We start from the raw sequence: 13,384 nt of genomic DNA on the forward strand, positions 1-13,384 counted from the left end.
GTCACCTGGTCGTAGAAGGAAATGAGATTGGTCAAGCAAGACCTACCCGTGACAAACCCGTGCTGGCTCTCCCTCAGGATGTTGGTGTCAGCCAGTCCATTAAGGATGGCCTCTTTAATAAACTTTTCTAAGACTTTCCCCGGGCTAGAAGTCAGGCTGATGGGCCTATAGTTAGCTGGATCCACTTTCCTCCCTTTCTTGAAGATAGGCACCACATTGGCCTTCTTCCAGTCTTCGGGCACTACACCAGAGCGCCAGGAGTTCTCAAAGACCCGTGCCAGAGGCTGGGCTATGATGCTCGCCAGCACCTTGAGTCCCCTGGGGTGTAGACTGTCAGGGCCAGCTGACTTGAAGGCATCCAGCCTCTCAAGGTGTTCCATCATGAGGTCTGCATTGATGGAGGGCAGGGGATCTCCCTCACCCGGACCTCCCTGTCCCATAGTGGGCCATGAGGCCCCGGTGACTCCGACGGCAGCTGCTATTGTCGAGGAGTATGGGGTTTTTTGGTTTTGTTTTGTGTGTTTGGTTTTTTTAATTGCTGGGATGCTGGGGCTGGATGGGGTAGAAATCAGGGGCTCAGGGGGCAGGTGGGGGATGGGCCCGGGTAGGGCAGCGATCAGAGGGGCAGCAATCAGGGGGGCCGGGGGGGGGGCTGGCAGAGCAGGTGGGGCTGGCAGGGGTACCCCCATGGTCCTCTACCCCCTACCCCTACTTACTGGTAGGAGCCTGGGTCCAGCTCCCTGCGGCTGGCAGGCAGACAACGTGCTTCAGCACCAAGTCGAGGGCCAGCCACAGAGATGTTCTAGCCAGCTACCAGAGCATCTTTGTGGAGGCCTAAGCCTCTGGTTGCCTCAGGGCATGGCTTTCCCCACCCCCTCAACATTTTTTTTTTTGACCCCTGGATATCCAGGGGTCTAATTTTGCCCCCACACTGCAAAATTTTTTGTTCCGGCACATGCTTCTTGCAGCATCTCAAAGGGTTTGAGACGCTGCAAGACGCACGTGTGCATTCGTGTGGATGTACCCATGGGGGGCAGGGCCACACTAATATGCACCAGGCTGAAAGAGGGAGCAACAGAGGAATTCCAGGTGAACTGTTTGGGGCCCTATTTGGTGATGTTTAGCAAACAGTTAAGGCTGGTGAAGAAACAGGAATAATTGGAAATGGGAAAGAAAGGTGTTACTCAGCCGTAGGAGTGAAGAGGAAGTCTAAATGTATTCAATGCAGTGTCTCACTGTGACTTGAAAAAAGAGTTGGTGCTGAGGGGAATTTTCCTTTATGCTGATTGGAAGGAAAAAAAAACCCTTTGTTTTGTATTTAAGTAAATACAGCATTATTTATGAAGTGCCTGTTAGTGACAGAAATGTATCTCTGAAAGAAAAGGTGCTTGTATATATCTTGTTGCCCCTGCCTTTGTTTCAAGGTAATTTGCATCATCACAGATCCTCACAGGAGGTGAGGGGATCCATAACAGCTATGAACTGACTGCCCAGAGGAGTTTTCCATCTATTGACTCCTCTGTAAAATCCTATGAAATATGAACTTTCTTTTCTACCCAGGAGAACTTTTACAATCTTTCTGCCAATGCCTGATGAAGGGCGTTTGTGCTCGTAAGCTTGCAATTAAAGACTTTTTTTGCAAAAATCTTGGTCTAATAAAAGATATAATCTCTGCTACGAGTCCTGATTGCCTTTTGTTGACAAGGCATTTTAGGCATCAGATTGATACATTCTGCCATACTATGGCTTATACCTGGGGATAAGCTCACATCTGTCCCCCCTCAAAAGAAGCCCCTTGTAACAGTTATTGAAATACGACAGAAAGGCTCCTCCCCACTCCCCCCTGCACCAACCAAACTGGAGTCTCCTGATCATATTACTCCATGAAGCAGTCCACCATTAGCTCAACATGCATTAAGTAATACCACCTGGAGATGCTCCTTGGTGGAAGAAAACACAACTTTGCTACACGAGCATAGCTTTTAGCACGTGTCTTACAGCTTTAACGCTAGGACACTAGCATTGTAAATACTATTAGCACAGAGGTTGGCTATTAGTTCAGCTGGGTGGCCACTTAATGAGTTTTTGTGTGTGTGGCCCTCAAGAGCTCACCAAGTCTCTCAGAAGATATCATTTTCATAAACTATAGATAAAACACAAAGCATATACTAAAAATCAAAAATCTACTATAACATACTTTAATTTTATTTCAAAAAATATTTTTGTCCTGATTTATGTTTTTTTGAGTAGTATAAATGTGATTGCATAATAGCTCCAAATAAAGTCTTACTCTTGCATATCGTGTGTATGAGGAGTATGTGTGTGTGGTGGGGTGAGGGGGGGGAGCAAGTAATGCAGGGAAGCCATGGGGGTGGGTGCCAGATAACAGATGTCCAGCCAGGAAGGGAAGAAGCTGCAGCTAGGTGGCTCCTGTCTCAGCGTGTGGGGCTCCAGCCCCTAGCTGCCACCTACCCATACCGCTTGCTATGAACAGCCACCTGCGGGCAGCCAAGTGGGTGGCTGCAGCTTCTCCTCCACCCCCGTCTGGCCAGGCATCTGCTGCCCAGCACACATCTCCATGGCTCCTGCCCTTCCTTGCACTATCTGCTGCCTGCAGCAGTGCATTCAAGACAGGAAAAAGAGGAGAAGGCAGTGAAGGGGAGCCAAGAAGTACCCAAGCAGCTGCAGCTGCACCAGGAGCAGCCCCATTGGGAAGCTATCTATGTACACTATCCAGGACCGGGGCTGTGGCGTGGGCGGGAACATGGCCCAGGCTGCCCGGGCAGGGCTTGACCCCACACGGAGTGGTGTGTGGGTAGTTTTGGGCTGGGTACAATCAATTGGCGGGTTCCTGCCTGTAGGCTAGATCCAATCAGTTGGTGAGCCAGCCCACAAGCTGCATTTTGCCTGCTCTTGTGTATGTGCCGAGTGTAATATGTAACAATACCACCGTCATCACTACTGTCAGCCAGCAGAGCTGGAGTTTTGGTGTCGCCAAGGTAGTCCAGGAATTGTGAGAAACAAGGTTGTTTTAGTGCTATCTTTTTTTGGACCAACTATGTAGTTGAGAGATGCATTAGATAAGCTTTCAGCTACCAATTTTAGTATCTCTTTCAGGAGTTTATATGTATGGAGTTGATCTGTTCATATTCCCAGATGAGCTTGTGTCCTGGTACTTGGAAAAGGTATTGTTTAAAAGGTAAGAAATAAACAGACGTAGAAAGTTCTTCCAGAATAATTTCTCTAACCAACACTAGTCTTATTTTTTCTGTTGCAGTCATGCTGCATTCTAACATCTTTTTTCAATGAGATGGCATATGAACCACAAGCCAGACTGCAGACTACCTTTTGCTCATGTATTTTTAAAGTTTAAAAAACTCATGACTGTTGTTATGATAAATTTGCTCAAAAAAAAAAACAAACACCGAACTCCCTGGGAAAAATTTCATATGCAAACTCCAATTCAATGTTGTTTCATACCCAAATTCCTCCAAACTAGGCACATTGTAAATGGCTAACTACAGAAACACCAGCTTTCATAAGATTGCCAAATACCTTTTTGTGAGCAAAACAGTATAAACAATTTATAGTTTAATAAAACCATGTCAGCATGAGAAAATAATAAACTGCACTTAACACTCTTTATTGTATTGTAATGTAAAACTGGTCTTATGCAGAATTAACGCTGTGCTCTTTACCATACTTGCCTGATTATTAGAGAAGTAACAAAAAGAAATGTTGCAAAGCAGCCCCTCCTGCAGTCAGCATTTTTCTTCTGTCTTTGATGCATTTCCCCACCACAGTTGTCACAGCAACGACACATGCAGAAGCACAGTCCCACAAGAGGCAGTAACAGAACAAATAGCAATCCCAAAGCAGCACAGATTATAAAACCGATTTCATAGTAGATTGCCTGCAATTCAGACAAGAATAACTGTAACAGAGGATATTACACAGTCATTCATTCATATACAGCTAGTACTTAAAAACTAAATTAAAAGCTAGACAATCTACTGGTTACTGGACCCTTTTGTCCTCACTGGGGATGCCTACACTACACTGGACCACATTTGGGAGGGCTGCTGTGAAAGTACACGCTACTTGGTACCATAAAAAATATGCAGTTCTTTTGGAGCACACCAAGCTACACTCAGCCTTGGGCATCCTTATTACAGTGGTACCGAGAAGCTAGAGCTGTTCTAATGGTGACAATTGCCCTTTTTTTTTGTTTGTTTTTTTAAAGCATTTGGTAGTCATGGAAGGGAACTAAGTGGGCAGGCAGTGATTTCACGGCAGTGTTCCCTAGTGCAGTGTAGGTATGTCCAGCTTTTCTGTGGCATTACTGTATATCCAACTTTTCCATCCCAAACAAACAATACATTCTAAAAGTTGACAATTAGCCTCCAATATGTCGATTTAAGCAGCACATATAACATGTAAACTTCATTTAACAATTATTTAACAAATAAGCTGTCTCTAAAAGATGATTATACTTACAAAATACAGTTACAACCATGTGTATAATGGATTAAAATGGACATACATGATTCACAGGCCCACAATCTGATTTACAGTCTCTTATGTGTGCTTCCAAAAAATTAATCTGCAAATGTCATCAGGTCTAAGACGATACCACATTACAGAGGAATTAAAAAAGAAAAACAGTTAAGTGGAAATCTTCACATGAAGTGAAGGGATTCATCATCACTTTAAGAGTGCAGTATCTTTTCGAGTGTCCTTTTGCATTTTTTACTGAACATAAAAATACTTCGAAGAACAGTAATGTAAGGGGTATATTTTAAGTTTTTTGGGTGCAGAAACTGTATTATCATGAACTGAACTAGACAGAACTGTGCAGTTATGAGGAGAACCTAACAGAACAACAAATAAAGGGAAAATTTTCAAAGGTAGCATGACAGGTAGGCTTTTTCAATTTTAGAGAGAGGCAGAAGTCCCAAGTCTAAACCTTCCTTTGAAAGACTTAAGATAATTTCAAAAATTTTCTGGTAATTTTTAGGGCAATGTAATTGATATACTAACATTTATCTGGCCATTTTTATACCACATCATTACTAGCAGCTTGGCAGCAACAAGACAGATTAGATGCTGCATATTTTCCTCCCAATGCAGTTACAAATCATAATTTCTAACCACCTACGCATCATCCTGCTCCACTTCTATTTAACTGAATCTCCCATTCTCCCCAACTTTGAGTATAAATTGTTCCAAATACAGCAGCCCATTATCATTATGCAGTTGTAATTTCTGACCTAATTAACAATTTTAGAATAAAGCCTCAGAGACTAGTGCTGCTAATTACTGCTCCTGCTTGATGAATAAGAATTGTATGCGCTGGAAGAAAAATTTGGTTAGATTTTGCAAATCAGATTATTTCGCCAAAGTATTTATGGGGGAGGCAGAGGAGATAGGAAAGGAAAGCAGAAAAAGTTACAAAGCAGCTAAAAAGGAACAAATGTACATATCTGAAGATAAAATGAACAATTTGGAAAATAAATGAATAAAAGTTTCAATGAAAAAATATCACAACTGTTTTAAAATGACATTAAAGAGTGCTGTATGTTTTGGACAGGAGTGCAGCCTATTGTCATGGTTAGTAACATAGTGTACATCTACCAGATACAATGGAAGAAATTACCTGAAGGGTCAGGACAACATTTTCTGGCTGTGGAAGTCAAAGCAGATGGAGAATGTGTATAATGCACAGGCAGCATGCACAAAAACAAATCATGTGAATAATGAATAATTAACCATAACTGAAACAATTAAACATACCCAAAATAAAAAATAAGAGCCACTGAACTAAAAAATGCAAAATAGTAAATAATTAAACCAATTAATTATTTATAAGAAAAGGTGTTAAGGAATAGAGGATTTCTGATTGGCTTGGGAAATCAAGGCTTCTTTATTCCCCAAAAATCTCTGTCTTAAAGTTACAGAGCAGTTAGTTTTGTATTGAACACCACCCTATACTCCCCAAAAATACCTCCGGGGCGAGGGGGGGCAGGGGAAAGAAAGCCAGGTAGTAAATATATGATTTATCAATTTCTCCAGGAAATCTAGCTGTCAGAGCAGTTCTGTTATACTTCTTTACAAAATTTCTTTTTGAAACCTGTAATTGTTTTGACTTCAGGAGAAGGTACTGTCCAACAGCAGCTTCCATGCCCAGATACATTACAAAGAAAGTTCATCTGCACTTCATTTTAAAATTTCCCCCCAGATTTTTTTAAAGCTACAAGAGTGGAAAGAGAAGAGAAAGGAAGGGGCAGAAGTAAATGCATTTTAACAGGTTCTAAATTAACTTATGCTTCTCCATCCTCTCTGTTCCTCCCTGCCACACATTTGCATTTTTATAGACCTGCATTTTGTATATTGGCTTAAGATTCTATACAGACCCTAGAGAGAAGACAAACACTAGCAGAGTCTCCTTGTGCCTAAAAGCTCGCAAAGAACATTTTTTTCCAACTATTTAGTTGATTTAGTAAAATATATCAAATATATCCAAATAACCATGTCTGTTTGCATTTTAGAAAAAATGGATGTAGGGTGGATTTCAGTCATTTCAGACAATCCTCTCCCCTTCTTGTTTTCAGAGTTTATGTTATGTTCAGATTAACACAGACCCTCTTAAACTGTTCATTGTTTTTCCACATCCAGAGATACCAGTTCACACTTGTTAGGTTTTTCCCCTTTTCCTCAAAAGCATCTGAGGAAGCACCTGATAACCAGGGATCTGGATTTTCTGTTTGCCACAGAAAAACGCAGTAAAACCCAGATTTTCTAATTTTGACGAAAAAAACTGGATTTTTTTCTTTTAAAGGAGCAAAACACAGCAAACCAATGGGTTTCCTCTTGCAGGCTGGCAGTTCCAGCCTGCAAGTGGCTGGGGGGAACGGGAGGAGGGTGATCAGGCAAGGGATGCTATGTGCGATGGTACACATGAATACGGCAGCCAGGCAGGCGGAAGAACAGCTCCCACAGGTAAGTCTGGGGGTGGGAGGGGGTTGAGGCCCTCATAGTGAGGGAGGAAGGGAGCTAGGCAGGGCTGGGGCTGGCGCTGCTGCTGGAATGCACAGCCAAAGGACTTAGGTGGGGAGCAGGATGGAGACGTGTGCAGCTCATCTGGGGACAAGGGCAGAGGGCTGACTCCCTGCCACTGCACACACTCCCAGGGAGGGGCATGGGCCCCCCAGATTTGTGTGGTGGGTACAGGCTGCCTACTGTGGGCTTGGGGCTCCCAGCTCTGCTGCCCCTTCGCTCCCCCCAGCCCTCCCCTAGCCAGCAAGCAGGCCCTACCATGGCAGAACAGAGTGAGGCTGGGAAGTTGCTGCTGGCCAGACAAGGGGAGCCTCACCATGGTAGTGTGGGGCTCAGCAGTGGCACCAAGCTTCCCCACCTTGCTCTGCCCTGCTGTGCCGGGACCCAGCCACTGGGCCATGGAGGATCTCGGGGGAGGACAACAGGGTGGGGAGCCCCAAGCCCGCAGCAGGCAATCTGCATACGCCTCCCCACCGCACCATGGACGCTGCTCCAGCCATGCTGCTCGTGGGGAAGGGGAGCTGAACTCCGCACTCTGCTCCACTGCAGCAGCTGCTGCCTCCCACGGGCAGCAGCCAGGGCTCGGGTGCTGGGGTGCGGGGAGGGACATGGGGCTGAGGACCCCGGTCTCTGACCCCATAGCCCTGGCAGCTGTGGGCCCCCTCCGGCAGGGCTGGGGGGTAGGGGGATGCAGGGGCACCAGCGGGGCTGTGGATGAGGAGTGAGGGGCACCAGCATATCAGGGCTGCTCAGTGCCACAAAGCAGTGGGGGCTACAGCCACAGTTGGAGTGAAGGGGGCAGGGGAAGCTCTGATTTTCTATGATAAAAACCCCACTATCAAATGCCAAAATTTATAGGTATTTTGAATGTATTTTGTTATAGTGAGGCACTGGTAGGCTTTCAAATTACTTTAAAATTGTAAATATATCAATAAAATTTCGTGTTCAACTGATATCTCTGTATATAGTGGCATTTCATTTTAATAATAGAAAAATGCAGTTTCAACTGGAGAATCTGCATTTTTTAAACAGAGAAAACCAGGATCCCTGCTGATAACTGATAAGTAGCCTGTCACCTTCAAAAGATTATACTGGCCTGACCCAGTTAGTTTCTAAGGGTCCACCCTGCCCTGCCTTCTGCCTTTTCCTCAAAAAATAACCACAAAACCCCCATCAGTTTAGAACTTTACAGGAAAAGTAAGCAAAAAGAAAACATTACTGAGTCCCGTAAGGACATTAAAGAAGTCCATCTATATAAACATTCTAAAATACAAATATTCATTATATGAACTTCTTTTTATTGGAAATTTTATCAGGTTTTCAAGATTTAGGGGGGAGCTAATCTAGAGTATTTATGGCCCTAGTTATATTTTTAATAAAAAGACCTAATGAAAATAGGTACCTAAATACGATTATGGAAGCTGAATACAAGCATCTCTCACAAAACAGCTAGAAATCAAGACAACATAATCAGCTGAATATTTATGAGGCTATAGTCAACTCCTGATTTACCCTGACAGAATACAATTTCTACACATCTGAGATAGTCTAAGGAAGCTGTGTAACCCTGGGGACACGAGTAAAAAGGACCTATTGGGTCACTTGCAGGTAATCGCACAGAAGCCAAGGGTTGAAAGGGACCTCAAGGGTCGGCTATTCCAATACTCTGCACAGGTTTCTAAATCATTCCAAACAGATGCCCATCCAGACTCTTCTTGAAAACCTCTGATTAAGGAGATTCCACCATTTCCCCAGACAGCTGGTTCCACTGTTTTGACAGTTAAGTTTTTTCCCCTAAAGTGGGATCTAAATCTGCCTGGCTGCAGTTTAAACTCTTTGCCTTGTGTAGTGCCCTCCATGGCAAGAGAGAATGGCGTTTCCCCCTTTTCTTCATGGAAGTCTTTGAGATCTTCCCCTTCTCCCTCCACAAACACACACACCTTAATCTCCTTTTCTCTGACAATCACCATGGATCCTGGTTTAAAAACTGCAAATTCTCTGATTAAAAGCCCAAATCTGTGTTTTTCTGCAATTAAAATGAAATGTCAATATACAGAGGTATCAGTAGAACACAATGTTTTATTGATACATTTACAATATTAACACAATTTGGAAACTTACCAGTGCCTCAATCACTATAATCAAATCCATTCTAAATACCTATACATTTTGGCATTTGATTTTGGGTTTTGGGGTTTTTTGGGGTTTTTTTGTGCGGGCCGGGAGCAGTCCGAGGCCCTCGGAGGCCTGCGCGCGGCGGGCTGTGGCCAGCAGCCCGGACACACCGGGTCGGGGAATGCAGGCCGGCGGGCTAGAATTAGGCACGGACGCTTAACGGTTGATTAAAGATTATTTTACTTACACCGAAGATGGTCGCGGTGCAGGCAGGAAAACTTGCTTGGGTTGCGGTTACAGATAGAAAAGGAGAGAGGCGGACAAGAGTTCCTTCCACGCGAACCTCTAGCCCAATCCGGTTGAAGGCTCTAAACACGCGAGCCCGTCACGTCAACCGAAGAAAACAACTCGAAGCCGAGCTCTGGATACACTCACACGAAGTTTGCTAGGCTCCGTGGAACTTGCGCGCAGGGAAGGGGTTCGTCGAGGGATCGTTCGGCGACGGGGAGAGGCCAGAGGTTGATCAGATCCCTGTAGCCTGCGCTGGGTTCGATGGGCTCCGCAGCGCTTAGAGATCTTCACGAGACGTGAAGTTCTCTTCCTCCAGATGGTTGCGGAGTCCTCCCTTGCGGGGTTCTCCTCGGAGTTCTCCAACTTGGGCGGAAACCGCTCAAGCCTCTTATACAGCTAGCAAGCCAATCACTAGCCGCCACGCGGGAATAATTTAGAACTGGCCAATAGTGGGACACAAATTTGCATGCGGGTGGCGGGAACTCCTTTGCACCGTGCATCTCTCTTTGCAACTAAGAAATGCACCCTGCAAAGAAAGCTCCTAGTGGCGGGAAATAATTTAGCAGTGCCGAAGCACACAAACAAAATCACACCCTTGGGTTGTGACATTTTTATCACGGAAAAATCAGAGCTCTCCCTGCCTCCTTTGCTCACCAGGACATGGGTTCAGCTGTGGCTGTCCCCCTCACTGCCTTGTGGCACTGAGCAGCCCTAATATGCGCCAGTGCCCTACCCCTGCCCATGCTGTTGCCCCTCACTTCCAACCCGCTGCCCCCTGGCCCAGCCCTGCCAGTGCCCCTTGCTCCCAGCCTGCTGCCCTCTCTCTGCCAGTGCCCCCGACTCCCAACCAACAGCCCCCCAGCCCTGCTGCAGCTCCTGACCTGCTGGCCCCCAGCCCCTCAGTATGTGAAGGAGGAAGTGGATATGTGGGTAAGGCCCCCCAAGATTTCTGTGCCCACAGCAGAGTGAAGGGCTAGACCAACTCTGGGGCAGGAGCCTCTGCTGCCACCCAGCAGGCAAGACCCAGCGCTGGGCCAGAGAGGCAGCTCCTCTGGAGCTGTTCTGGTCCTGCTGTTAAAGCCCCGCACCCCGCTGTGGGTATAGAAATCTCACAGGGCACCTGTTCCTCGCCACATGTGGCCTGTGCTCCCTCTTCCTGCATCCCCCCCTCCTGTGGCCTGTGCCCCTTCCCCAACCACCTCTACTCCCGTAGAGCTCCGGCCGCCTCTCCACATACGTGTGGCACCTCTTGACAGATTGCTCTGTTCCCACTCCTTGCAACCCCAAGCAGGCCCATCCAGACTGGAACCTGCTGTTTCCTACATTTTTCTCCTTTAAAGAGGAAAATACATAATTTTCTCTTTTAAAAGAAAAAATCCAAGTTTTCTCCATTAAGGAGGATCTGCATTTTCCCATGTTTTTCTGCAGCAAATGGAAAATTCAGATCCCTGATAATCACTATATAGCCCCCATCCATAAATTTCTCAAGATGCATCTTAAAACTAGATTTTTGGCCCCACTACTGTGATTAGAAAGTCACTATTTTGATGGAATTTCCAACCAAATTTCAGACTGTGCACCTTCGTGGCAAGTTTGTACTCATTTGTTCTAGTGCCAACGTTCTTTCTTAGCTTCAATAGCTCTTCTCCCTCCCCAGTGTTTACCCTGATGATGTATTTATACAGAGCAATCAGAGCTCTTCTCCGTCTTTGTTTCTCTAGGATAAAGAAGCCAAGGTTTAATCTCCTCTTGTTAGACAGGCTCTCATCCCCCTTATTACTCTAGTAATTCTCCTTTACACTTATTCCAGTTTAAATTAGTCTTTCTTAAAATGTAAGTGACCAAAAGAGTACATACTGTTCCAAACAAGGGCTTACCAGTAGCTTGCATATTTCCCTACAGCTATCAGAGTTACTTTTCTTGATACACCCTAGGATCCCGCTTACTTTTTTTTTATTATTATTATTATTTTTTGGAATCGCTACATCTCATGGTCACTATGTGATGGACAAGCACAGTGGAAAGTCATGAACCCTTTCATATCACTTCTGCCAGGGAATCCCTTACCCCTATCCTAAAGACTGATGCGGAGCCAGGTGCACCATCTCCTGACTTGCTCCGTCATTACCTCCAATCTCTACAGAACCCCTCATGACCTGCTGCACAACTCCAGGGTTCCCTGAAATAGTTTGAAAACGACTATACAAACACACCCCACTTTTTTTGCTTCCTCTTCTGTCACTCCCAATTCCCAGTTTATATGAAAAATTCCAGCTATAATCCTCAGGAACATGATGCTGCAATTTGTACTGTTGAATTTTTTTTAATTACTTTATTACTCCAGGCCTCAGGCTCATCCCAAATCTTCTTTATGGTATTCCAACCTTTGTACTAATAAGGTCTCCCAACATTATTCAAAGGTAAATAGCATACTGCTATTTTTTGAGCCAAGATTGTAACATGCATATTTTAAAAAGCAGCCCCACACCAATCCTTGAGGATCTCCCTAGAAGCCTCTCTTCAGCTAGGTAGCTTCCCATTTCAGCATTTTCAGTTGTAGTCACCACTTCAGTCAATTCCTTACCTACTTTGTAATTCTCATAATAATACCCATCTTCCCCATATTCCACTGTGTTATCTCAGCAAATGCTTTTGGGGAGTCCAGACAAAGTAGATTTACCACATTCCCCTTATCTTTCTCCTGACAAAAATAACTAATTAGAATCAGATTAACCTGCCATAATCTATCTTTGGCAAAACCATGTTGAACTTTATCCCATGTTCCATCTTCCTCCTTTTTTCTTTCCCTTGAAATTTGTTCTAATGTCTTACATACTACTGAGGTTGGACAAGCAGATCAGTTTTTTCTTCTTCAATACAGATAACATACAAACACTATTCTGACACTATACACTGCCACTCTTGAGAGACAAGTAAACTTATCTAGTGGACACTGTAAATATGATTATAGCTGGCAGTGGTTTCCAGTTCTCATGAACTCAATTCAAGCATTTAGAGCAATATGGAAACACTCACACTTACAGTTATCACTCACAATTAAATGGCTTCATTTACAGATCTCACTAGTAGGCCTGTGAGAGTAGGGAAGTATTCTATTTGCATTCGGATTTGGCCAATTCGGAGGACAGTGATTTGATTTGGTGGTGAGCAAGGCCTCTGGGAGCTTGCAGCAGAGCCCTCCCCCACCCAACCACGCAGCGCAGGGCAGCGGGTTCCCCCCCCACCACCCACACAGCAGCTTCCCCATGGCACGGGTGCACCACGGCTCGGCAGGGCGTCACGTGTGGTCTGGGAGCTGGGGCAGCTCCAGCAGTTACCTGAAGCATGGTAATGCTCAGCCCCAGCTCCCAGACCACGTGCCACACCCTGCCAAGCCACACTGCACCTGCACAAGGGGGCAGCTGCCACGCAGGTGTCAGGTCGGGGGGAGATCCCCGCTTTCCTCCACTGCCCCACGGTGCATGGTGGGGGCGCTGTCACGAGCTCCCAGAGACCTTAATCTCTGCTGCTGCAGCTGTCACAACCCAGTGATTTTTGTGCCTCGGCACTATGGAATTTCCTGGTCACATGAGAGCTCCGTTGCACGGCAGAGTGTTCTGCTGCAATTGAGAGCCTGCGTGCAGGAGAGAGTTCCCGCCAATTTGCAGTTTCCTTTGCAGGATGCATTTCTTCTTTGCAGCACAGAGATGCACGGTGCAAAGAGTTCCCGCTATTCGGATGCAAATTAGTGCCCCGCTATTGGCCAGTGCTAAATTATTCACACGTGGCGGCTAGTAATTGGCTCGCTGGCCGTTTAAAATTCCGCGCGACTTCCGCCCAAGTCGAAGAGCTTTGAGCACGCTGCAGAGTGCCTCTGAAGTTTTCTGACTTGCGGCTGCCGATCGATAGACTGATCACCTAT

The 13,384-nt window shown here is 45.5% G+C and overlaps 1 protein-coding gene across 16 annotated transcripts in view; it reads right to left on the reverse strand.

Moving 5' to 3' along the window:
* PROM1 (prominin 1) overlaps nucleotides 1-13,384 on the reverse strand; it is a 121,375-nt gene that overhangs the window by 63,211 nt on the left and 44,780 nt on the right. For 9 of the 16 annotated variants that reach the window (XM_025211443.1, XM_025211442.1, XM_025211445.1 and 6 more), the window contains exons 4-5: nucleotides 5,657-5,683; nucleotides 3,708-3,934 (exon numbers count right to left, since the gene is read on the reverse strand). The exons of 1 other annotated variant lie outside the window; for it this stretch is intronic. In XM_025211443.1, the coding sequence (XP_025067228.1) occupies nucleotides 3,708-3,934; nucleotides 5,657-5,683 (254 nt within the window). The remainder of the gene's footprint in view (nucleotides 1-3,707; nucleotides 3,935-5,656; nucleotides 5,684-13,384) is intronic. 6 more of the 16 variants (XM_006029949.2, XM_006029945.2, XM_025211446.1 and 3 more) reach the window with 2 other exon arrangements.

This window comes from Alligator sinensis, unplaced genomic scaffold, assembly GCF_000455745.1.
Source record: "Alligator sinensis unplaced genomic scaffold, ASM45574v1 scaffold466_1, whole genome shotgun sequence".
In the NCBI taxonomy this organism is placed as follows: Eukaryota; Metazoa; Chordata; order Crocodylia; family Alligatoridae; genus Alligator; species Alligator sinensis.